This window comes from Alosa pseudoharengus, unplaced genomic scaffold (genome assembly GCF_046254945.1).
Source record: "Alosa pseudoharengus isolate Yale_2024_CS ecotype anadromous, Long Island Sound unplaced genomic scaffold, YU_APseudo_1.1 YU_APseudo_1.1_scf_9, whole genome shotgun sequence".
Lineage (NCBI taxonomy): Eukaryota > Metazoa > Chordata > Actinopteri > Clupeiformes > Clupeidae > Alosa > Alosa pseudoharengus.
In genome coordinates this window covers 41506619-41533196 of record NW_027468881.1, presented here as the reverse complement: position 1 = coordinate 41533196, position 26578 = coordinate 41506619, and the positions used below count along the sequence as shown (strand labels likewise).

Genomic DNA, 26578 nt, shown 5'->3' with positions numbered 1-26578 from the left:
CGTTCGATTATCTGCCCCAAGCCAGCAATCTAGCATTTGCATTATCCAACGTTAACATTAGTTAGTGAAATTGGTTGGTTAGCTTTTGTGTTGGGCACGCAATCAAGTGGAATGTCTGAACATTGTGGAGAGAAAAATACATATTAAAATGAGAGAAAAATACATATTAAAATATAGGTATATCTCGTTTTGCAGTGGTTAGTTTTTTTATATATATATTGTGCAAGGGCAATCTCCCCTGTGCCTTCATAAAACAATCTATACCCAAACACAAACAGCCCTCATGCTGCTACAGCTGTCACGGCAGGCAGCTGCTTACTCCTACACTCGTGGCGGGTGTCAGTAGCAGTAAGTTACCGTGAGTATTTTTAAGTTTTGGGTGTCGGGCTGTGCTATGCCTCGTTGGTAGAGACCAAGTTTGTCTCGTCATGCCGGTGTTTTTGGAGGATCCTTCTCAGTTCTCGAAAGAGAGGCTGAAGTCAGAATTAATTGCGCACAATGTAGCTTTGCCTCCGGGTGAAAGTAAGAAACAGGAGTATTTGGAACTCTACCTGAAAAACGTCGACGCAAAAAACGCTGCAGATTTCTCCAGCGATGAGGAGGAAGACCAGCCTGCCCAGGTTGACGGCGTGAGTTTACGGTCACACGTCAGTCTATGTCTAAATGTCTCTGTATGTAACCGATTAACAATTGGTAAATTGTAATCAGCAAATAACTTGAGCTGACCGTTCGTCTTTACTGCCAAATTATTCTATCTGTCCTGGCAATTACGAGTTTACAAAGGCCCGAACAACATTTCATATCTTTACAAAGCCAGATTTTATTTCCTTGTGCAACTTTAGTCCTTGGCATGGCTCCTCCAATTAACAAGTCATTGTGCATGCGCAAAGTACTACTTTTATCATAAAAATAATGCCCTAACTTATCATAATATGTAAAACAATGTTATTGTTTTCTCCAAAGTGTAATTCCAGTCAAAACCTTTAATATGTCATATAAAAGCACCAGACAGCATGAATGACATTGTATACCCAGCAAAGGGATTTGTAGTTATTTTTTGCCCTGTTAAATCACACGTATTCAGCGTCTCCCCCAGTCTCGGGCTAAGTGTGGCGCTGCAGCTGTTACAGACCAGCAGTGCAACCGATACTCTCGGCCCTTCTGCCAGGTCAGAGCGGCTCGTCTCGTGCAGGCGGCAGGCGCTGCTGAACTGGGCCACTGGATTGGTGCCTCCCAAATGTGGGTCACCCCATAACGTACCGCGAGGTGTCAGATTTAAAGTGTCAGTTATGCATGGCATAGTTACCGTACCTTTTAAACTATGAATTTATTTCTAACAGTTTGCCCCTGTTAAGTAAACCATGGTTGGGGTTTACTTGTTTTAAAGCCATTTTGCTCAATAGCCTTTTCTTGGTGTCTCTCCCTATTCGTTTTGAAATGGTTTCTTCCATGTTTTGTTTCTACTTTGTTCCAACTACAGGTACACAAATGACTAAGTAGTGCTACCACATGGATACTTGGTGTGTGTTTTCTATACGAGCATTAGCTTTATGCAGTTTTGGGTTTGACAAGTGAATCCCCAGTGAAAGCCAGCCACACAGATGTGTTATGAGCTCTCGATGTCCTTGGTGGTTCTTGGCCAACAATCTGAATTGTCAAGACGTTCCTCTCGGGCTCACTGCCCCCGTAAACGGCTGCTTGATTGACTGTGTTCGCTGCCTTTCTCTCGTCCTTCTCTCAGCAGGAGCAGAGGCCAGAGGAGCCAGACATGTGGGACCTGACTGGCCTGCCGGATGAGGACCTCAAAGCACGCCTGCTGCAGCACGGCTTCCAGGCCGGACCCATCACTGGTGAGCAGCCTCAGCCGGCCAGATCAGTGGACCACAGTCTCTCTCTCTCTCTCTCTCTCTTTTCTCCCTTCCTCTCTTTCTCTCTCTCTTGCAGCCAGATCAGTGGACCACAGTGTCTCTCTCTCTCTTGCAGCCAAATCAGTGGACCACAGCCATGCAACAGTGTCTCTCTCTCTCTTGCTTTCACCCTTCCTCTCTTTCTCTCCCTCTCTCTCTAGCTCCCCCCCTCTTTCTTTCCCTCTCCTGCTCTCTCTCTATCTCTCTCTCTATCTTTAATTATGAATATGGCCGTCAACTCATTCCAATGTCACTCAGCAACTGTAGGATGACATCAGAAAAATGTGCAGTGGTCTCTTAATTTTTTCCAGAGCTGTATATATTGTACTGGTATGGATACTATTGAGGTCAAATGAATAATCACATAGATGGCATTTCAAATAAAGAAAGCAAATAGATGAATTGCCATCAGATCAGTAGTATAATCCAACTGCATATTTTGTATGTTTGTTTTTTCCAATTGAGTTGTTAGTTTTGCTGTTTTCTGTTGTCAGCTACGACGCGGTTGGTCTATGAGAAGAAGCTTAGGAGGCTAATGGAGCCAAAGATTCCGCCCCAGCTCAACGGCTCCCCAGACCAAGCCGTATACTCTGACAGTGAGGAAGAGGAGAAGGGAGAGGAGGAGGAATTGCCTGGTATGATGGCACCTTTCTCTTGAGACCCTTTACATTGATTTGGCATTAATCATGTTTTTAATGTGTGATATATATATATATATCTGTATTGCATGCTGATTTGTACAGGCCCAGAGACTGTCGCATGTGTGGAGAAGGACACTGTTGGCAGTAAGGTCAGTGGAAGAGTTGATCTATAACGCATGTCTGCCATCTGTTGGTAGAAGTCTGCCAATAGTTCCAGAAATGTAGAATGACATGATGTTTGGTGGTCTTATATGCTTGGTAGCTCAGTGCTGTTTCTCCTGGTCAAAGATGGTGCTCTAGGAAACTGACATGTCCCTGTACGGCTCAGCATTCAGTGAGCAGAGATTTCTGTGTCGCCCACAGCGCCATCTGGTGGTAGAAGGCAAACACACACACACACACACACACACACGACTGTGCTCCTCTGGAGCCTGGCAGATAATTGTATTGCATCTGTTATGCTGTTGCTATTTCCCACATTGGACAGATGGAGACCCCCAGTGTGGAAGACTGGTACCCTCAGTGTTTTATACCATCCAACAGACGGGTAAATATGTCATTACCAGGGAGCTTTTTTATCACCGTATGTTCAAATGTACGTGTACATGTTCTGTCTCACAAAACACGAGTGGGCCCAACTGGGAAGCGATGTTAAAAACACGAGTGTGCCCAACTGGGAAGAAAACACGAGTGGGCCCAACTGGGAAGAAAACACGAGTGGGCCCAACTGGGAAGCGATGTTAAAAACACGAGTGGGCCCAACTGGGAAGAAAACACGAGTGGGCCCAACTGGGAAGCGATGTTAAAAACACGAGTGGGCCCAACTGGGAAGAAAACACGAGTGTGCCCAACTGGGAAGAAAACACGAGTGGGCCCAACTGGGAAGAAAACACGAGTGGGCCCAACTGGGAAGTGGTGATTTGTTTTGATTGGTGATATTTAAGAAAAAGATTATTTTTCTTGCCAAAAATTCAGGAAATGTACATCAGGGGCCGTATTCACAAAGAATTTTAAGGCTAAAAGTAGCTCCTAAGTGGCGAATTTAGGAGCAACTCCTAAAAATAATGGGCGTGTCACTCCTAACTTTAGGACTCCTAATTTTTTTCACTAAAAGTAATTCACAAAGCATCTTAGACCTAAAAGTAGCACCTAAGTCTGGGACAGCTTAAAAGTAGTCGAGAGGACTCCTAACTCACTAAGACCTATTCACAAACAGCTTTTTGTGGCATTTCACGTTGTGATGTTTTGAAATGCGTCGCCTATTAGGCAACAGGAGCTTCCAATCGCGAGGGAACAATTTTGCATTCATAAAAGGAATGCAATAACGCCACCAACAACAACCTAAACTACTCATTGTTAACATGTAAATTAAATGTAACGTTTCATTGTGAATCAAATTAAAATGGTCTCTTCTTTGCAAACGTAGGCATATGTGACAGATTAATTCAATAATGTTGCAAAAGATACTGCATCAGTCCGTAGGCCTATGTTTCATTAGGCTACTACTGTAGGCTATTTGTTTTGCCTTACTCTTTATTCATTTAGGCTAGGCCTTTTTATTCAGTTATTCATCGTCTTCCGTCCTTCGAGCTACTTGTGTAGCGCACGCATTCTCAGACCTGTCACCTGTCACTCATCATAGTAAGGGAGGTGTTTGGAATCATTAGGCTTGTTCGTCTTGTCTGAGTCTGACTTTCGTCTGGCTTACTACGTAAACGTGATCTTCAGAGGCTAGCCGGGAGGAGCTACAACAGAGGGCAGCTCATCCCGGACAGAAAGGCTACAGTCTGCCTGACGTGACTCGCGGGAGCCATCTATAGCCATATCGCGGAATGTTGTTTGCAATAAACACAGCAGAACTTTCATTCTTACTCATTAAAATGAGCATGATGACTGACGAAATAAATTCTTATGATGTAGTTTAAATAAACCACTGTTGTCATACAGTTAACAGGCCTGCATTGTAGCACATAAATTCAATATCAAGTGTTTTCCCTATATGTGTGTCTATCTATTTAGCCAACAGCAGAAAATAACAGAATATCCAAACGTTTTCAGTAGTCTAGCCTACCATTGTTGCAGAAATCACGTATAAGAAGGTATCCCTTCGATTTCTGTTTATTTTCGCATATTCCAACATAAGGAAGCAGCATGAGCCTCTAGTCATAATCGTCATGAGGACATTCCTCCCAAATGGCCCTATCACGTCTTTGAACTGATGTCATGAGGGCGTGTTTCAGCTCGTGCAGCTCGTGGAAGGCAACTGCAAGATCTGTCTGCAGGCTAAGACTCCCGCGATATTTTAAGGCCATGTGACATGGTCCCTCCCCGGCTGACAGAAGTCAGACAGAATTTCTAACCAGTATGCATTGCGTCCATCCCAGTATGCATTGTGTTCAACCCAGCATGCATCACATCAAGTCAGATCTGCACAGATCTGCCGCAAGTCGAACTCCCCTATTGACCTCTCCAGAATAAGTCCCGCCTCCGTAACTTCCGTATCCATCCAACTTCCGGGCGTGGATTGTCTATGGGGAATAACATGGCGTTTCGAAATATCATACCGGTAAAACATCTGTAGGTAGCGAAGTTGAAAAAGCTGGTGGGCAGATTGGCCTACACACTTCTGCCATATAGTTTCCACTGGATTTTTTGATTGTCGGTGCCGTTTAAGTAGTATACTATAGACTATACTACTCAAACGGCACCGAAAATCAAAAAATCCAGTGGAAACTAGATGGCAGAAGTGTGTAGGCCAATCTGCCCAGCAGCTTTTTCTACTTTGTCACCTACAGAGTTTGACAGGTACGATCTTTCAAAACGCCATGTTATTTCCCATAGACAATCCACGCCCGGAAGTTGGATGGATACGGAAGTTAGGAGGCGGGATATATTCTGGAGAGGTCTATTCCCGCGTTACAATCATCAGCCAATCAAGGTGGTCACTTCAGTCAAGCTCGTGCATGAGTAATGACGTCATCCATAGCAACGAAGACTCACTCTTAGTTTAGGAGTTGTCATTTTTCCTTACTAAGAGTAGGTCTGAAAGGCTTTGTGAATAACTTTTAAGAGAAAACTCCTAGCTAACATCTTTTAGTGCGATTTAGGAGTACTCCTAGTGGTAAGATAAAAGGCTTTGTGAATACGGCCCCAGGGCTCTACAGTGCGCCCATTTCACTCGCACATGTGAGTAAAAATGATGCCGTGCGAGTGCAAAAAAAATATTTAGGCGCACTGGTGCGAATGACTTCTAACCATGTCAATGTTTGTCTATAAAATACACCGCAACATCGAGAAACATTACTGGTGCAAACCATAGAATCACGTCGCGAATGCAGCATAAAAACTACATCTCCCATCAACGTTAGCAGTTTCGCGTTGATTACTCGCTAGTAGTCGCTTCTATCAAATACAAGAGCGCGCAGAAAAAGCGGAAAGTTAGACAAGCCAGCCAAGATGCAAAGATTGAAGAAATTATTTCTTGTATCCACCGAATTCATTGGATATAGGAGGAACAGGATGAGATTCTGAGAATGCAGTGAGAGAAGGAAAGGTAACCTAACATGCCTTTTAGCCCAGTTGATGTATTGGCTGCAATATGCAAAATATAGCTGTAGCGAACCGGCACAAAAGTAGCCTCCCGTAATACTCCCATTTTATTCAAAGGTAGAACGCTACTGACAACTCCAGGCTTCCACGCATGCTTGTTTGTTGCAAAACGAAAGTAGGCCTAACGTTTGCCTACTGCCCCCATCAATGCAGATATTTCAAATAAAAACTAAAAGTATAAAACATATATCCTTGATTAGCCTATGTTGGGTTTTGTGGAAGAGAAAATGGACTGTTTTAGTAGTAGTATTAGGCAGTATGCTGTCAGATAGGTCACCATGGGCATATTTGGATTAGGGTCATTCCGTGTGAAATCACCCAATTTCAGCACAATTTGGCAGGTGACCCTCTCCGAAAAAATCTGAAAAAAATCACAGGTGTTTGTAGACCAAATACATGCATAGATCTAAAATAGTATATCTGTATAACTAATCGTTGCAAAACTACAGCCCTTTGAAACTTCAAGTCATTTTAAGCATTGTGGTGAACAATCCTTTTTGTTCAACTTCCAACCTTATTGGCTCTTTTGGTATTTCACACACATTAGTGAAACTATGTGAATAGAAGTACATTTTCCTGTTGAATTAAAAAATCCAATCGGATCAGACGTATCTTGTGTACTTTCCCCTCTGCAAAGCTCTGAAAATGGCTATAAATTCATAATGTGAAAAGACATCATCATCTTTGAGGGCTTCTCATTCAATAAGTATGTGACACAAATTCATCAGATTTTTTTCCTACTCATGTATGTATTATAAGGTCCTGTCCATGCATTAACTTTGGTTGTTATCATTATCATATTTTCAGAGCATTTCTTTAAAATTGGGCTTGATTTTCAAAAAGCCTGTTTTCATCTTCTCATTTCACCACGTGGACAGTTAACATGATTTTTTTTTATTTTCCCATATATCATTCTGAATGTGAGGATCATCTGCCCAAAATGTGGGCTTGTTGCTGAGTTTCTTCATTGAGATAAGATTTTTTACAAATATTGACTATAAATCCACTGAATTTGTACTTTATCTGCAGTACCACTTTGCACCACACGTGGTGCTCTTTTAATACAATGGAAGTCAATGGAAGAGTAAGAGAGTCACTTGTTTGCTGCACATATCCAATCTAAACACACAGTTTATGGTTCATAGTTAAATTGCTCCAAATAATTATTGCAACATGAACAACATACTACTCATACATACATTTTATTTAGAGAAAATAAACTGATCAAGTAAATTATACACTAAGACTGACTGGTCATCATACATGCAGCAAGAGGATTTAGCATAATTACCATCTTTGTAACGGGTTTTCTACACCAGCTTCAACCTATCAGTGCCTATGTGAGTACTCTAATAATTACTAGCCAGCTGGTTAGGCAAAGTCTATATCCATCGTCATATGCATGGGATGCAGTCCTCTGTGATACACAGACAAAGAGCATTAAGATGGAGATCAGTGCTTTGTCTCCATGTGATCTGGGAGTTGGAAAATGAATGTCATAAAGGAACATATTCAAGAAACAATGGTTTTCTAAAATTCAGTTCATCAAGGTATTTCACTTGATGAAGATGACCATGTGTGTTTCCATCACAAGTATTCATAACAAGGTTTGAGGACTCGTGGATCCAAGAGGCATTCGTAAAAAGATGATAACTCTTTAGTATTGATTTTTCTGCATCTGACAATGCACTGAATTTTAGAAACCCCTTTTTTACTTGAATATGTTCCTTTATTACATTAATTCTCCAACTTCTTTCCTAGATTACATGGAGACAAAGCACTGATCTCCATCTTGATGCTCTTTGTCTGTGTATCACAGAGGACTGCATCCCATGCATATGACGATGGATATAGACTTTGCCTAACCAGCTGGCTAGTAATTATTAAAGTGCTCACATAGGCACTGATAGGTTAAAGCTGGTGTAGAAAACTCATTACAAAGATGGTAATTATGCTAAATCCTCTTGCTGCATGTATGATGACCAGTCAGTCTTATGTGTGTATAATTTACTTGATCAGTTTATTTTCTCTAGATAAGATTTATGTATGAGTAGTATGTTGTTAATGTTGCAATAATTATTTGGAGAAGTTCAGCTATGAACCATAAACTGTGTGTTTAGATTGGATATATGCAGCAAACAAGTGACTCTCTTACGGCTCCCACACACAGCTGCGTTCCGTCAACGCATGCCAGTGGGTGTTCCCGACGGTAGCTATGCAAATGACTTGAAGTAAAACCTTAATGTGATTGGTTGGTGCCGTCCGTAGATTGGCTTGATTGGCCGGTGCCGTCTGTCGGTGCAGCAACAGCTGAACTCCTCAACGCGAGCGGCGGGAGAAACGCGACGCGACGGACCCACAATTCAGTTCGGCAACGGATCACGTGAGCCCATGTAAAGTGAATGGGATGCGTCTCCAGCAACGCGAAGCACGCAGCTGTGTGTGGGAGCCAATACTCTTCCATTGACTTCCATTGTATTAAAAGAGCACCACGTGTGGTGCAAAGTGGTACTGCAGATAAAGTACAAATTCAGTGGATTTATAGACAATATTTGTAAAAAATCTTATCTCAATGAAGAAACTCAGCAACAAGCCCAAATTTTGGGCAGATGATCCTCACATACAGAATGATATATGGTCAAATTAAAAAAAATCCTGTTAACTGTCCACGTGGTGAAATGAGAAGATGAAAACGGGCTTTTTGAAAATCAAGCCCAATTTAATAAAAATGCTCTGACAATATGATAATGTTAACAACCAAAGTTAATGCATGGACAGGACCTTATAATCCATACATGAGTGGGAAAAAAATCTGATGAATTTGTATCACATACTTTTTGAATGAGAAGCCCTCAAAGGTGGTGATGTTTTTTACATTATGAATTTATAGCCATTTTCAGAGCTTTGCAGAGGGGGAATTACACAAGATACACCTGATTTGATTGGATTTTTTAATTCAACAGGAAAATGTACTTCTATTCACATAGTTTCACTAATGTGTGTGAAATACCAAAAGAGCCAATAATGTTGGAAGTTGAACAAAAAGGATTGTTCACCACGATGCTTAAAATGACTTGAAACTTGAAAGGGCTGTAGTTTTGGAACCATTAGTGATACAGATATACTATTTAAGATTTATGCATAGGTTTGGTCTTCAAACACCTGTGATTTTTTTCAGATTTTTTGGGAGAGGGTCACCTGCCAGCCACTGGGTGATTTGACACGGAATGACCCATTAGCTATAGATGGATTCACAAATAAATAAATTAGCCTACATTTGGCAGGATACTTGATAACAGGCTAAATGCAAATATGGCAATGTATTATATTATTTTACATTAACAAAATGTAGGAAAAAAGAACAGACTGAAAATAAAGTAGGCATTGATCTTTAAAATCCTGTTTCCTGTAGCCTAAATGTTGTCAGTCATTCTTAATATTCGCAATTGGTGCACTGGCATGTTTAACTGTTAGCTGCAGTATAACGTTAGATTATGTGTAAGTTAACATGTACAGAACAGACTGTGCGCCCAAATTTTTGTCTGTGCTCCTAAATTTTTTAACTTGGGCGCACAAGTGCTCCTGAAAAAAAATGTTAGTGTAGAGCCCTGGTGTACATGTTCTGTCTCACAAAACACCAGTGTGTCCAACTGGGAAGCGATGTTAAAAACACGAGTGTGCCCAACTGGGAAGAAAACATGAGTGTGCCCAACTGGGAACTGGGAAGGGATGTTAAAAACACGAGTGTGCCCAACTGGGAAGAAAACACGAGTGTGCCCAACTGGGAAGAAAACACGAGTGGGCCCAACTGGGAAGTGGTGATTTGTTTTGATTGGTGATATTTAAGAAAAAGATTATTTTTCTTGCCAAAAATTCAGGAAAAAATGTTGAAGTTTGAATTTGAATAATAAATATTCAAGGAAAGCACTTATTTATAATTAATTATATATATATATTATATATATATATTCATAATTTGTCCCTAATGAATATTCATAATTGGTCCCTAATAAATGTATAATTAATATATAATTTGTCCCTAATGAATATTCATAAGTTGTCCCTAATGAATATGGTGGAAATGCTGGATGGTGTATCTCAGCTCTGAGATGTGCATGGGGGATGGCTGTTGCCCCCTGGGCTGGCTCAGTGCCACCACGTTGGGCTTCAGTCGTTAATATTCCATCCAGCTGGCTCTCTGAACGTGGGGGGTTTAGATAAGCTCTTGCTTACTCAAGCTGGCTCTCTGAACGTTGGGAGTTTAGATAAGCTCTTGCTTACTCAAGCTGGTTCTCTGAACGTGGGGAGTTTAGATAAGCTCTTGCTTACTCAAGCTGGCTCTCTGAATGTTGGGGGCCAATTGCTCTGGCAGTTAGCATGGCGCTAGCTGCGCTGTGATTTAAAACCATACTCTTTAAAACCGAGGTTTTGGAGTTTAACACACAGCTGAGCACTAAGTTGAGCGTGATTGCTGTAACGACTCACAGGATTAGCTGATTCCAAGTTAAACTCGGGTTAAACCAGAACTACTCTGATTTCGAATTTTAACCCAGCAGATGCAGTTTTAACTTAATGGTGGACGCATTTCAGGATCTTACGGGATCTGTTTTTATGATTGTTGCAGCTAAATAAAAGTTTTTTGTGTATAATTACCAGTAGTTTAAAAGAGATCTCGCACACTGTCCATTCCGCATGCAATTTGGGCAGCCGTGGCCCACTGGTTAGCACTCTGGACTTGTAACCGGAGGGTTGCCGGTTCGAGCCCCGACCAGTGGGCCGCGGCTGAAGTGCCCTTGAGCAAGGCACCTAACCCCTCACTGCTCCCCGAGCGCCGCCATTGTAGCAGGCAGCTCACTGCGCCGGGATTAGTGTGTGCTTCACCTCACTGTGTGTACACTGTGTGCTGTTTGTGTTTCACTAATTCACGATTGGGTTAAATGCAGAGACCAAATTTCCCTCACGGGATCAAAAAAGTATATATACTATATATACTAAGGGTGTCACGATTTCGATTTTATTTCGAAATCGATCGAAATTACATCTCAATCTCGAACTTCGAACTTAAAAGTAAAATCGACGATGCAGCCACACGTCCAGCATGTATGCCAAGACGCACAAACACACATGCACGTGCTGAACTGCAGCGTCAACACTCTAATTTTAGGCTGCAGCAAGTTAAAATATAGGCCTACACATCAACCTACCGAAATCAAAGCCCCTATTGCTACTTTGAAATCACCGGTGTGGAAGTATTCGTTCATTCACGTCAATTAAAACTAACTTAGCTTACTCAACTTAGCAAGTGAAAAGATGGTCTAATTACAGTCCAAAGTTACTTTAAGGCTTAAAATGCACATTTATAAGTACATATTCCATGAACACTAACCTTGGGTCTCTTCGGAGTGTGCTGAAACAATCAAATTAACATTCTGTGTTGTTTCATTTTACTATGTTCAAGTCTCTGTTTTAGCCTAAAGTTAGTTCTGTTTACATTACAACCTCGCGGTTGGAACGGCTTCAAAGCGGTTTCAAAATAAAAGCCCCCCCCCTCCCGAAAAGGAAAAGGCCAAAAAGAGTAAATAACATATAAAGAATGCATTAATAGTAATTTATTATTAGTAGTACTATTAATAATAATTTAAATAAGATCGAAAATCGAATCGAATCGTGACTTTAAAATCGAAAATTACATCGAATCGAGGATTTGGAGAATCGTGACACCCCTAATATATACTTATACTTAATTATTCATTAGAACACTATAGAACACAACGTTTCGGTCTCAGACCTTCATAATTACCACCAAAAAACGTTGGAAATGTAAAGTCAATTTCAAAAGTGATAAAACGCAAATATATCGTGAACTAGTCTTGTGGAAATCTGGAATCTGATTCTTCCATCACCTCATCCACTGTGTTAATAAAATTAAATCAGTCAATCAACGAGGAGCAAAAATTATATTGATCGCTGCACTTCACCCCAACTATATAGCTATGGCAAACGAGGAAGAGCAGAGAGACATCTCCATGGCGTTGTACGTTCATGTATGCCTGGGGTGCTTGGAATAGTGGACTGCACCCACATTCCACTCATTTTCCATGGCACCATGCGTATTCCAGCCTTTACGAATCAACGTAAGGCTACATCCCCTGATATTTGGTCTGCCTAAACATAACAAATATACACTAAGGCAAAATGCATTTGTGCGGTGTACATAATTAATGTCACAACTGACTTTAACGCCTGTGAAACACTTTGATGTGTCAAATAGTGGAGCAGACGTTTTGCAATAATATTAGTATGTAATAACATTATTTTTATAATATTACCGTTTCTATTCAGCTTTATTACACGGCTCTTCATAATGCTGCAGAATGCTCCATTAACTTGAATGGGCCTTCCGAACGTTCGGTGGTCTGCTAATTCTCAATAACAGACCGTTGCTAAGTATAACAGACCGCTGTCAAGGAAAATGGGCTTTGTGCTTCTATTTCACGTCTTTCATATCACTACGCAAGAACTGGAACTTCATTCAAAAGTGAAAGCGGACGATTGATCAGCTGTGTTCTAAAGAATGTTTGATTCAAGTTCAGCGTGTGCTGTTGTCGAACTATTTGTTTCTCACCAAAAGCCACGATGAAACGGTAACAAATAGGCTATAGCCTAGGCCAGGGGTATTCAATTAATCTTCAGCGAGGTCCAGTTACGGAAAATTTCCTCAAGCAAAGGTCCGGAGCATCATAATGTTTAGGCTATGTATATGTTTGTATGTATGTATAATATATATACAGGGGCGGAGCCAGAGGGGTGGCTCCGGGTGGCACAGGCCACCCTTGAGATTCGATTGGCCACCCCAGGTGCCACCCCAAATCCTAGTCTACGATTGGCCATTAACATGGTGTAAGGTGGGACCTTTCTTGATGCACTTGCAGCAGTGTGAAGTGTCAGATGTCAGAAATGTAAGTGGCAAACACACTTGCCTTTATTGGCCTGCGGCACAATTGAACTGCGGAACGAAAGGTTTCCCCGATCAGGAAATACTCCTTAATACGCAACTTTGTGTAGGCTTAACAGAGGTAGCCTAAATATCATGCCTATGACGATGACAGCTTTAAAAAAAAAAAAAAACATTTATTTCACTTGTCTCGCTGGATTGAAGGCAGAATGTGGGCTGTTGCGCAAATAGATGAATGAGGGTCGGGAGGTTCCGTTAACAAAAACCTAAAGTTTTGCTAACATTTTCTCCATTATTATCGTAAAATATGTCTCCATGCAGGGCAGGGCTGGTTCTAACCTAGGCTAGCTAGGCTACTATATTTGGGTGGGCTGGTAGACATTTTGGGTGGGCAACATAGCAAAGCTGTCAAATTGGATCAAAACTAACATAAACACAAAACAAACACAAAACAATCAGTACTACCTAGCTTGAGTTGCTGCAGCCAACAGCCAGGGATAGGCAGTATGTCTGATACATGTATGTAAAATACAAAATAGTATGTTGTCATTTTTATTTTATTTAGTTGGAAAAAAATGGCATCATATTTTGTATCAAAATACTTTATAGGTTTGTAGTTTAAAAATAGTGCCAAATTATTTTGGTAAAACCAATAACCTACTTTTGGTGATGTGATTATAAAAGTGCAAAACAATGAATGCAGCACTGGTGCTGACTTGTAATTTGCTTGAGTTGTTGTGATCAGAATATTGAGATTCAGGGAGATAAGTTTCTTGAGAACTTTAGTCATCCAATTCAATCACATGGAAGTCATCCAATTCAAACACATGGAACCGGTTATGTGGTTGCCCTGCAAGAAGTTGCACCATGTGCAACGTGCACAATGTTTGCACACATCCACAATACACTCCTTCATACCAACCTCAAGTTTCTTGAGAACTTTAAAGTTCTCAAAAAACTGATGATTAATCATCTAATCGGAAGACATGGAACCGGTTATGGTTGCCCTGCAACAAGTTACCCCACGTGAAAATTTAACTAATAATTTGCCCAGACTTGTTGTGATCATAATAGTGAGATTTAGGAAGATGAAAATGCTCACATACACAATACACTCCTTCATACCAACCTCAAGTTTCTTGAGAAAATAAACAAATAGACAAAAAAGCAGGTCAAATTATTGTAACAGCTACAAAAATAGATGGCCATAGAGTGGGGGAAATGTCTTGGATGAGTATATTTTGTATATCTTCATTTACAGTAATATAATAAAATTGATTATATTTTAATTTCCCCATGATGGAATTTGTTTTAGAACAGCATAGCCCAGTGACAGACAACTTAGATAATTAACTTTAATATGTTTGTATTAAATTTTATTCAAATACAAAGACATTTTATGTGAGAGTAAGGTATTTGTGTTTTTTTGTCCTTCAATTTATGAGTATGGTGTTTGCATCTGGTTTCCCTAATGTATTTGTGCTAATTTCACATCTTGAGCCTGTTTCTGTTTATCTGGATGTTTTGCCTCATGCCACCCTTGAATCAGTGCCTCACTAGTGCCACCCTTGTTAAAAATGTCTAGAATTGCCACTGTGTATATATAATATTAGGATGGATGGATGGAGCCTAGTTGTAGATAGATAGATAGATAGATACTTTATTGATCCCCAAGGGGAAATTCAAGAAGATTGTAGGCCTAGGCCTAATGTTTAATGTGAAATAAAATAAGTAGCCTAAAAGGCAACATTCGAAATGAGGAGAAATAAGGCAAGATAAGAGTGATTGGGGAGAAAAACTGAGTAGCCTTTCTTGGCCATTTTAAAGATCTTAACGTGAACTTAAAATAAAATTTGAGCTGAGACAAGGCTGGTTCCTTGAACCCATTAATCAGCAAGTTTAATTTAATTTTCTTATTTTTTTTTATGTTGACCCGAAATCCTGGAAACCCAGGAACATCACGTTGTTGGGCAGTGAATGCATGTCGGCTTAACTAGATTGTGGTGGATCAATCATATTGCCTTCTTAAATCGTAAAATATTCTGTGGTCTCAGTTCACTGTTGAATGGGCCTAGCCTACCCTATGCTTGCTCAATATGCTTTGTCTAGTAGAGGTGCTTCAAATTGGCGCTTTTAAAAATCGCCTGTCTCAGAATAGAAGAGGTCCAGGGCAATTCTGCGCAAAACTGTCACATCCATATTTAGCCTAGTTGGCGTTACGGACGTGACAGTTTTGCGTGGTATTGCCCCCGTATCGTTATATAAAGCTCTGTTCTCGCTGTCTAGCTTCCTCCTCTTTGAGCAATCGATGATTTGAAAATAACTTACTTATCGTTAACTTAGATATCCATCTGATTGTTTCTCGTCCCGTCTCCTTTCCTCGCTCGTTTCAGGCTATCAGTCTCTTCCCCATAGTAGGCTACTTTACTCACTGACTCGACTTTATCAGAATTCACAGATTTCACTGGCTGAGTAGCAGCAAGCGAAATGATGGTTCCTGAAGCTCCTGAAGTAAATGCTGCTATCCTAACCAACGAAACATTTAGCGCAGCTTTGAAATCTTAGGCCTACGTGAAAATCTAAATTAGGCTATTATGGTCTGGGTCCGGATAGGATCACGTCACGGTCCGGACTCGGACCGCGGTCCGCCATTTGGTGATCCCTGGCCTAGGCTATGTAGGCTAAAGAGTCACATCGTGGGGACTGGGGAGTTTATTGTTTCGTTTTGGCAAGTAGCCGTGTAATAAGCGGGATAATGTATAGAACGCCGGTCATTATTGGGAAAATAAGTCCCTTCAGGGCGGAACAAGACCCCTCCGCTGCGCGTCGGGGTCCGGTTCGCCCTGTCGGGACTTATTTTCCCAATAATGACCGGCGTTCTATACATTATCCCTTACCTATAAACTGTCAAATGGTTAGCGATAACAACATGCGCATTCGCAATGTAATCTAGTAGCGAGATGGCCCAGCAGTGTGCATGATGCACACATTTTCAACAGCAGCCTACGAACCACACCTCAAAGGGCAAGCAACATTAGTCACCTGTGCAGTCCTCCACAATTTGGCAATCGACTGTGATGAGTCCCGTTTCCCTCAGCCACAAGGCCTTGGAGGACTTTCATACGCTACTTCTGGCCTGATGCTGCTGATCTTTCAGGCAGGCAGTGCATTTCGCCAAGCCATTATTGCTAACCATTTCCGTTGACTGCATACAAGGGAATTTACCTTTTATGTTTCGTATAGTACGATCTACTGTGCTTTCATTTATTTTACTGACAATCTGTTTTTTTGTCGATTTTAGTTAGGCATTTGCCTATTTAAGCAACTCCTATTTTGTAGCCTTTATTGTAGGCTACAATTTAAAAAGTGGCTAAGCTAATGACAGAGCAATTGCCCCGGGGAGTTTAGATAAGCCCTTGTTTACTTTTAGATAAGCCCTTGTTTACTTTCTCAAGCTGGCTCTGTGAACGTGGGGAGTTTAGATAAGCCCTTGTTTACTTTCTCAAGCTGGCTCTCTGAACGTGGGGAGTTTAGATAAGCCCTTGTGAAAGCCCTTGGTTTAGATAAGCCCTTGTTTGCTTTTAGATAAGCCCTTGTCTACTTTCTCAAGCTGTTTCCCCCTTCTGTGGCTTTTAAACAGCTTTCCAACCATACGGCTGTTCAAACCGTTGCTGTAACTTGTGCCTGCTGCAGGTAAAGGGCCAAGACAAACCCACGAAGCCCACTCCAGCTCCCTCTGCGTTCTCCGTGACTGAACTGGTGGAGGAGGGGAGTTGTGTTCCTCTTGAAGAAATCTGGTGGTAGTCTTGGGGGGTATTCCATCAACCTTGCTAATGAAGGCGGCGCTTAACAGAAATAGCCTGGCTTGAACTAGCGTAGACTTTCACTTGGGGCTGAAGCCATTAACTGAAGTTAGCGGCATCTTGGCCTCGTTTATTCTAAGCGAGGTTTAGTTCTGCTTCATCTCTGCTCATGCATGAGGTAGAACAGTAGACCAAAACAGTAGATTGACGAAAAGAGGATATATGTCGTAAAATTAAGACAATACTAGACGATTTCTGTTCGATTTGGCAAGCGCCATCTACAGGATTTTCATCGAAAGTCATCAAATTTAACATCGAGAGAAAAAAAAAAGATAGTTGCCTACAAAAATGGGAGAATAATGAAAGCATAGGCCTACATTTAAAACAACAATGCTAATGGTTTGAAATAAATTGTGAGTTTGATTAGCTTCACTCTATACAGTCATACAGTCTATGCTTGAACAAAACGAGTGAATGAATAAATAGTAGGCCTAAACTAAAAACTTTGGCATATGGACATTCAAAACTATCTATAGCCTACGTTCTTAGATTACTGTAAAATAGTTCACTCCAAATTATTATGTAGGTGTAGGTGGTCATAAAATATATTAGTATCAACATAATAGTATTGTCTCCCATAAGTCCCAAAGTGTTTGAAATATAATTATCTGAAATGCAATATGGCTTTCAATTAGTCATTTATGCCTAGTATTTAATCTGTGTAGCACACCGTTGATTTGACATTCATGAACAATCGTCGACACATGAAGCAGTTTTAATTATTAGCTGCCTATAGGCCTACAGGCTACAGAATTATCCTTTGGCTTGCATCAGATATAATAGCCCACTGGCAAAGCATATTACTGTCAATGAACAGCCTACCAAATGTGCATGACCCTTTATCAACAGTATATGTCTTTCATTAAAGAGTGTAACTAAAAATGTCATTATCAAGGTGATGAGCTATGTAGCCTTAAAGGAGAATTCCGGTGTGATTTTGACCTAAAGTGTTTTGAAACATGATACCGAGTGTGAACGTATGTCTCATAGCCCATCTCGGCTTTAGTTTACTTTAGTAGTTAGTAGTTTACTTACAAGACGATTTATCGATTCCAAAAATAATTCTGTGGAAATGCATGGATTACAGTTTCTTCCAGTAGCAGCAACTGGAATCCATGCATTTCCACTGAATTATTTTTGGAATCTGATCCCTTATCATACCTGTTCATTCTTACTCGTCGCTCGACTTATCGTGACTAAATTCAAGATGGCTGCAAACACTAAACTTCGTGAAGATACTGTCTGTATAAATCGTCTTGTAAGTAAACTACCAGTGCTTTTTCAAAGTTCTCAATGTCTCGTTTTAAATGTCAGGGCCCTCGGAAGTCTACCAATGAAGTGTGGAGATACATTGAGCCTCGTAAATGGTGTAAAACAGTGATTTATTTGCATGCCGATGCCGAGGCACCACCATTGACCGCCTTGTTGGTAGCATCGGCTAACTATCGCCAGATTTCGGAGTGCAGGGGACAAGCCGAGATGGGCTATGAGACATACGTTCACACTCGGTATCATGTTTCAAAACACTTTAGGTCAAAATCACACCGGAATTCTCCTTTAATACTCGTTTGGGAAGCGAAACTGTGAACACGCAAGAATATAACTCCTTTGTTGTGTCGTCTTGCTGCACGTTACGCCACCACAGAACGTAAATGACGCAGAGTAGCAAGATCCCTAGAACCACACGCACGTGAAGTTAAAACATTTTAAGTCGCATAATCTTCATAAATTCTTTGGAGCAAGTGGATGTGTAAATCCATGCTTGGTGACACTGTCGGAAAAACATTTCTAGGCCTACTTCCATTTTTGAAGTTGTAGGCTACAGGTGACGAGAGCACAGGTTGACGGAACCATCTTTTTGGACTCGTTTTCCGACTGATTGTTTTTTTTTTCAACACCGCTTAATTTGGCTTGAAAGTTAACCTGCTACGGAGCAGGTTAGTTCTGTGGCATAAATTCCCATGGTTACCAACCTGGGATTCATGTTAACCTCACTAATGGAACGGAATTCTCACTAAAATTAGCGAGACTTATCGAAATAAGCCAGGTTTGGCCTTTAGCGAGGTTGATGGAATACCCCCTTGGTCTCATAGTGGGTTGTGTGGTGTTGGGTTAAAGTGTGGTAGCACTGTGGTGTTGGGTTGAAGTGTGGTAGCACGCACTCAGGTGTTGGGTTGAAGTGTGGTAGCACTGTGTGGTAGCACTGTGGTGTTTGGTTGAAGTGTGGTAGCACTCAGGTGTTTGGTTGAAGTGTGGAACCACTGTGGTGTTGGGTTGAAGTGTGGTAGCACGCACTCAGGTGTTGGGTTGAAGTGTGGTAGCCCTGTGCTGTTGGGTTGAAGTGTGGTAGCCCTGTGCTGTTGGGTTGAAGTGTGGTAGCACTGTAGTGTTGGGTTGAAGTGTGGTAGCACTCAGGTGTTGGGTTGAAGTGGTAGCACGCACTCGGGTGTTGGGTTGAAGTGTGGTAGCACTCAGGTGTTGGGTTGAAGTGTGGTAGCACTGCAGTGTTGGGTTGAAGTGTGGTAGCACTCAGGTGTTGGGTTGAAGTGTGGTAGCACACACTCAGGTGTTGGGTTGAAGTGTGGTAGCACTGTAGTGTTGGGTTGAAGTTTGGTAGCACTCAGGTGTTGGGTTGATCTGTGGTAGCACTGTGGTGTTGGGTTTAAGTGTGGTAGCATGCACTCAGGTGTTGGGTTGAAGTGTGGTAGCACTGTAGTGTTGGGTTGAAGTGTGGTAGCACTGTAGTGTTGGGTTGAAGTGTGGTAGCACACACTCAGGTGTTGGGTTGAAGTGTGGTAGCACACACTCAGGTGTTGGGTTGAAGTGTGGTAGCACTGTGGTGTTGGGTTGAAGTGTGGTAGCACACACTCAGGTGTTGGGTTGAAGTGTGGTAGCACTGTAGTGTTGGGTTGAAGTGTGGTAGCACTCAGGTGTTGGGTTGAAGTGTGGTAGCACGCACTCAGGTGTTGGGTTGAAGTGTGGTAGCACTGTAGTGTTGGGTTGAAGTTTGGTAGCACTCAGGTGTTGGGTTGATGTGTGGTAGCACTGTGGTGTTGGGTTGATGTGTGGTAGCACTCAGGTGTTTGGTTGAAGTGTGGTAGCACTGTGGTGTTGGGTTGAAGTGTGGTAGCACGCATTCAGGTGTTGGGTTGAAGTGTGGTAGCACACACTCAGGTGTTGGGTTGAAGTGTGGTAGCACTGTGGTGTTGGGTTGAAGTGTGGTAGCACACACTCAGGTGTTGGGTTGAAGTGTGGTAGCACTGTAGAGTTGGGTTGAAGTGTGGTAGCACTCAGGTGTTGGGTTGAAGTGTGGTAGCACTGTAGTGTTGGGTTGAAGTGTGGTAGCACTCAGGTGTTGGGTTGAAGTGTGGTAGCACGCACTCAGGTGTTGGGTTGAAGTGTGGTAGCACTGTGGTGTTTGGTTGAAGTGTGGTAGCACTCAGGTGTTTGGTTGAAGTGTGGTAGCACTGTGGTGTTGGGTTGAAGTGTGGTAGCACGCATTCAGGTGTTGGGTTGAAGTGTGGTAGCACGCACTCAGGTGTTGGGTTGAAGTGTGGTAGCACGCACTCAGGTGTTGGGTTGAAGTGTGGTAGCACTGTGGTGTTGGGTTGAAGTGTGGTAGCACGCACTCAGGTGTTGGGTTGAAGTGTGGTAGCACTGTGGTGTTGGGTTGAAGTGTGGTAGCACTGTAGTGTTGGGTTGAAGTGTGGTAGCACGCACTCAGGTGTTGGGTTGAAGTGTGGTAGCACTGTGGTGTTGGGTTGAAGTGTGGTAGCACGCACTCAGGTGTTGGGTTGAAGTGTGGTAGCACTGTGGTGTTGGGTTGAAGTGTGATAGCACTGTGGTGTTGGGTTGAAGTGTGGTAGCACTCACTCAGGTGTTGGGTTGAAGTGTGGTAGCACGCACTCAGGTGTTGGGTTGAAGTGTGGTAGCACTGTGGTGGGTTGAAGTGTGGTAGCACTGTGGTGTTGGGTTGAAGTGTGGTAGCACTCACTCAGGTGTTGGGTTTGGAGTGTGGTAGCACGCACTCAGGTGTTGGGTTGAGTTTGGGTTTGGAGTGTGGTAGCACGCACTCACGTGTTGGGTTTGGAGTGGTCATTATACCCTTTGCTATTCCCTAGGAAGTGTATTTGGCTCCTGATGCTCTTTATGCCTCAATGCCTCTTTACCTACTGTAGATTGAGAAGAAGCGCTATTTTACCCCAAAGACCCAGCCAGCGTCGGTGCATAATTGGAACGGTGATGAGCCAGCGTCGGTGCATAATTGGAACGGTGATGAGCCAGCGTCGGTGCATAATTGGAACGGTGATTGGAGACCAGAGTCGTGTGGAAGGCGGGTCAGTGTGTTGTGAAATCACGGGCGTCCTGTTGATTGGATTTGTGTGGGCTGGCAGTGACTTTATGGGGTGGGTTTGGTTTGGTTGTGCAACATGTCCTCATGCCTGTACAGGTGCTGGGTAAACATGTCCTCATGCCTGTACAGGTGCTGGGTAAACATGTCTACATGCCTGTACAGGTGCTGGGTAAACATGTCCTCATGCCTGTACAGGTGCTGGGTAAACATGTTCTCATGCCTCCTCTACAGGTGCTGGGTAAACATGTTCTCATGCCTCCTCTACAGGTGCTGGGTAAACATGTTCTCATGCCTCTACAGGTGCTGGGTAAACATGTTCTCATGCCTCCTCTACAGGTGCTGGGTAAACATGTTCTCATGCCTCTACAGGTGCTGGGTAAACATGTTCTCATGCCTCCTCTACAGGTGCTGGGTAAACATGTTCTCATGCCTCTACAGTTGCTGGGTAAACATGTTCTCATGCCTCCTCTACAGGTGCTGGGTAAACATGTTCTCATGCCTCCTCTACAAATGCTCATGTCCTCATGCCTCTACAGGTGCTGGATAAATTCACGATGACGGGCCATTCCCTCCTCTACTCTCCACCCATGTCCGAGTTCCGACATCAGATGACCGTACTTGTTTTGTTCCTAATTGATCCTATTAAATACTCCTGTTTCCTACTGACTTCTCTGTTTTCTGGGATAAGCTATATGTTGGACGAGGGACTCACCTTCTTACGTCCTCGGTGTGGTCGTCTGGGCTTTCTGCAGGTCACCTGATCTTCATCGGAAAATGGAGTTGAAATGGCTTTAGCTCTGGAAAATGGAGTTGAAATGGGTTTAGCTCTTGGAAAGTGGTGGGAAATCAAAGGTGTTGCTACACTCTGTTAGGCACTCAATTTAACACTTGCTGGAGCTTTCCAGAGAGTTGTATGTAAAGTTATTTTTCTTTACTGTGGCATCAATTCTAACTGTGACATCAATTTGGAACTGTGCTGGGTTAAGACATGTTGGGTGATTGGTTAAGACATGTTGGGTGATGGGTTAAGACATGTTGGGGGTTAGAACTGTGCTGGGTAAGACATGTTGGGTGATTTGTTAAGACATGTTGGAACTGCTGGGTTAAGACATGTTGGAACTGTGCTGGGTTAAGACGTGTTGGAACTGTGCTGGGTTAAGACGTGATGGGTGATGGGTTAAGACATGTTGGGGGTTAGAACTGTGCTGGGTAAGACATGTTGGATGATGGGTTAAGACATGTTGGGTGATTTGTTGAGACATGTTGGAACTGTGATGGGTTAAGATGTGTTGGAACTGTGCTGGGTTAAGACGTGTTGGAACTGTGCTGGGTTAAGACGTGATGGGTTAAGACATGTTGGGTGATGGGTTAAGACATGTTGGGTGATGGGTTAAGAGAGAGCTTCCATTCAGTCCTGTTGGAGAGGAAGTTGCTAAACTCCAACTTCAGAACTTCAATCACAGAGAAGCCTTTCAAGCTTGTGTGTGTGCGTGCGCACGTGTATATATGTGTGTGTGCGTGTGTGTATATATGTGTGTGTGCGTACGTGTATATATGTCTGTGTGTGTGTGTGCGTGTATATACCGTAAAACTCCAAATAATAGCCCGGGCTTTTATTTTCCCAAATCGCCAAACTGCACAGGCTAGTATTAGAGACAGGCGTCTATATGAGACAGGCCTTTAATTCCCTTTAGCCTACACAAAACTTTTCCTCTGCAAAGATGGAAAATATTATCGAATTAATTATTTAATCTTATGTCTACCTATATGACTAGGCTATCTGATGACAATTACGGATCATCATTCATTTAGTGCTGAGATTTTGTTCATTGTGAGATACAGTAAGATACAAATAGCGGGGATAGCCAGAACAGATGAAACACGTTTTAATTAAACGTAATCTACAAAGAGATCGTATCACACTGAAAGCTCATATTTTGTCACTAGCAAATAGCCTATATCGGTCCTTTGTCAAATACAGTTGCATCAGGAATTATTTATGCAAAAGTGGAACGTGCTTAATGTTTCATTCTCCCTCCTTTTCGGCAGGAATGAGAGAGCATGAACCATATTGTTTCTCCCGTTTTGTATTTGCCAAATTTGACAACAGTCTACATTCAAATCATAGCCTACTTCCAGGCTCGCAGGAACATATTTTTGACCAGGGGTGCTGAATAACAAAATAATCATGGATGTCCGACGATTTCTCCCCCAGCATATGATTCGAATTTAGACAGCTAAATACGCCATTTCACCGTCGTGTATGAGTAGGTCTAAGAGTGAGAAGTTTTATAATGCCCTGGGCAGCCACATTCCACTGCAACTATGCGCAGTACTTGCCACTCCGACTCATCAGTAAAAACTGTGCGCACACAGCAGTCCCATAGAAGGGCACTTGACTTTACATCATTAACCTATTTCAGTAGGTTATATAGCCAGAGAATGTCCGTAGACGGGCTCTGATATAGCCTAGTCTAAGGTAAATTCCTTTTCTGACTTCTTTCTCTTTATCGCCATGGCATTTAGAATAAAGAATAACGTTCGCGAACCGTTCTGGTTTTGTTGCCAGCATAAAAAAACAAGCTTACCATCGGCCTATCCGCAAATTTTAAACACAAGGGATGAATTGAACGATGACGAAGTCGGACATATAGGCATAGTTCATATTGGAAAAAAAAGTTATACAATTCGGAACTAGCTTTTCCCCACCGCAGACTTTTAATGCCATCTAATCATAACATGCGCAGTCTGCACCATACTTAAGCCCAAATCACACCCAAAATTCGCAACGAGATGAGCAGCAACTTCATGCAACATTCTAAAACCTTGCAACTGTGACCAGACATGTGAATGCTTTGCGACGGCTTGTAACGACGTGCAACATCTAATTCACACTGCTGTAACCTCCTTTCTGTAACAGTTTCGTGTCATTGCGAATCTTTAAACAGACGATCTGACGGGAAGAATATTTAGAAGATTAAATACAACCCGAAACTAAAAAACAGACCAGGCCTCTACTGGAGACCGGCCTTTAACCCAAACCTGTAGCCACGTCAGGCGTTTAAAAGAGACAGGCGTCTCTTAGGGACTCGGCGATTATTTGAAGTTTTACGGTATGTGTGTGTGTGTGTGTGCGTGCGTGTATATATGTGTGCGTGTGCGTGTGTGTGTGTGTGCGCGTGTATATATGTGTGCGTGTATATATATATATATGTGTGTGTATGTGTGTATATATATGTGTGTGTGCGTATATATATATGTGTGCGTGTGTGTGTGTGTGTGTGTGTTCTTTCTTTCTTCATGGATTCCTAAGCCTTAGTATGTATTAGTGGAGTGACCTCGATGGTAATCTGCTGTGTGCTGAAGCTCATATGCTGCTGGGTCATGGGGTAGAATTCCTCAATGGATGAAGCTGGGGGTTAAAAAAACTGAACTGCTGTTGTACAATGATTTTTATTTTTTTAACCGTTTTGTCCAACTCTTAAAATAGTAAGTTTCCCACTGATCACATAAATAGTGAGTTTCCCACTGATCCCATTTTGGCACCTTTTGTGTTCATCCGTACCTCACCTGGGTGCCTGCTGGCTCTGTTCCTCCTGATGGTCTCTGTGAAGCTCACTGGCCAGTTGTTCTGTTTGCTGTGTCCTCTGCAGTGTCAAGTGCCCGTGACTGATGTCCTCATGGAAATCTTCCCAGAGATGGAGAAGACCCCAACTGGCATCTCGTGAGTGAAGCCTGCACACCAAAACATCAGCATCTAATCAGACTGAACACGATGAATAAAACATCAGCATCCATCCACAAATCAGACTGAACACGATGAATCCTAAAACATCATCATCCAATCACAAATCAGACTGAACACGATGAATAAAACATCATCATCCAATCACAAATCAGACTGAACACGATGAATCCTAAAACATCATCATCCAATCACAAATCAGACTGAACACGATGAATAAAACATCAGCATTCAATCACAAATCAGACTGAACACGATGAATCCTAAAACATCATCATCCAATCACAAATCAGACTGAACACGATGAATAAAACATCAGCATTCAATCACAAATCAGACTGAACACGATGAATAAAACATCAGCATTCAATCACAAATCAGACTGAACACGATGAATAAAACATCAGCATTCAATCACAAATCAGACTGAACACGATGAAGTAGCTGTCAGGAAGGAACCCAAAAACGAGTCCAGACAAGATATCTGAAAATGTGTTCACAGAAATCCCCCCCGAGCCTCAATTAGCTTCTTAAATTTGGAGCTAGTTCTAGTTCTCCTTTTAGCATTGCTGGGTCAGCATATTGCCTCTTCCATTTGTTGGTCCTAAATTGTTGCTGAAACAGCTTTTTACCCCACTTGTTTTACACACAACTTAATGCTGCATCTACACTTTCTCTTTCTCTCTCTCTCCCTCTCTCTCTCTCTACCCCCCTCTCTCTCCCTCTCTCTCTACCCCCCTCTCTCTCCCTCTCTCTCTATCCCCCTCTCTTTTCTCTCTCTCTACCCCCCCTCTCTATCCTTCTCTCTCTCTCTACCCCCCTCTTTCTCCACCCCCTCTCTCTCTCACTACCCCCCCTCTCTCTCTCTCTCTCTCTCTATCCCCCTCTCTCTCTATCCCCCCTCTCTCTCTCTCTACCCCCCTCTCTCTCTATCCCCCCCTCTATCCCTCTCTACCCCCTCTCTATCTCTCTATCCCCCCCTCTCTCTCTCTATCCCCCTCTCTCCCTATCCCCTCTCTCTCTACCCCCCCTCTCCCCTCTCTCTCTCTCTCTCTATCCCCCCCCCCCCCCCCCCCCCCCAGAGCGACCCGGCGCAGGCCGATAAAGGGGGCAGCGGGGCGGCCGGTGCAGTTTAAGTACCCCGACACCCCACTGAGCCCCAACTCTGTTGACCAGCGGGAGGTGCAGCGGCGGCAGGTTCCGTTGTGGGTCCAGCTGCTGATCTTCGCGCTGGTGTCGTCACTGCTGTACCTCGCCTACGCGGCCGCGGAGGAGTCGCTGGAGAGCCCGCTGACGCTGCTGCTGGACGGCGTCGCCCAGGCGGCCGCGGCGCTCCAAGAGGAGGTGGCGGCGCCCAGCGTGGACGATGCTCCCGTGATGGCCGATGCTGCGGCGCCCCCACTCTTGGGGGAGTAGAGGGACCTGACCTCTCCACCGCTCCCCGTCTGTTTTATAGTCTGTCGAGTTTTTGTTACTTGTTAATGTTTTTTGATATGTTCAAATT

At 42.8% G+C, this 26578-nt stretch overlaps 1 protein-coding gene across 3 annotated transcripts; it reads left to right on the top strand.

Moving 5' to 3' along the window:
* Positions 1–387: 387 nt before the first annotated feature.
* lemd1 (LEM domain containing 1) lies at positions 388–26567 on the top strand. 3 transcript variants are annotated; one of them, XM_076276762.1, is made up of 7 exons: positions 388–629; positions 1745–1850; positions 2402–2542; positions 2651–2697; positions 3036–3095; positions 24983–25053; positions 26157–26567. In XM_076276762.1, the coding sequence occupies exons 1-7, from the start codon at positions 429–431 to the stop codon at positions 26488–26490; spliced, it is 960 nt and encodes a 319-aa protein (XP_076132877.1). In that variant the 5' UTR covers positions 388–428; the 3' UTR covers positions 26491–26567. The 3 variants fall into 3 exon arrangements, with proteins under 3 accessions (XP_076132877.1, XP_076132876.1, XP_076132878.1); XM_076276761.1 differs by having other exon boundaries at positions 1742–1850; XM_076276763.1 differs by lacking the exon at positions 3036–3095 and having other exon boundaries at positions 1742–1850.
* The last annotated feature ends 11 nt before the right edge of the window (positions 26568–26578 follow it).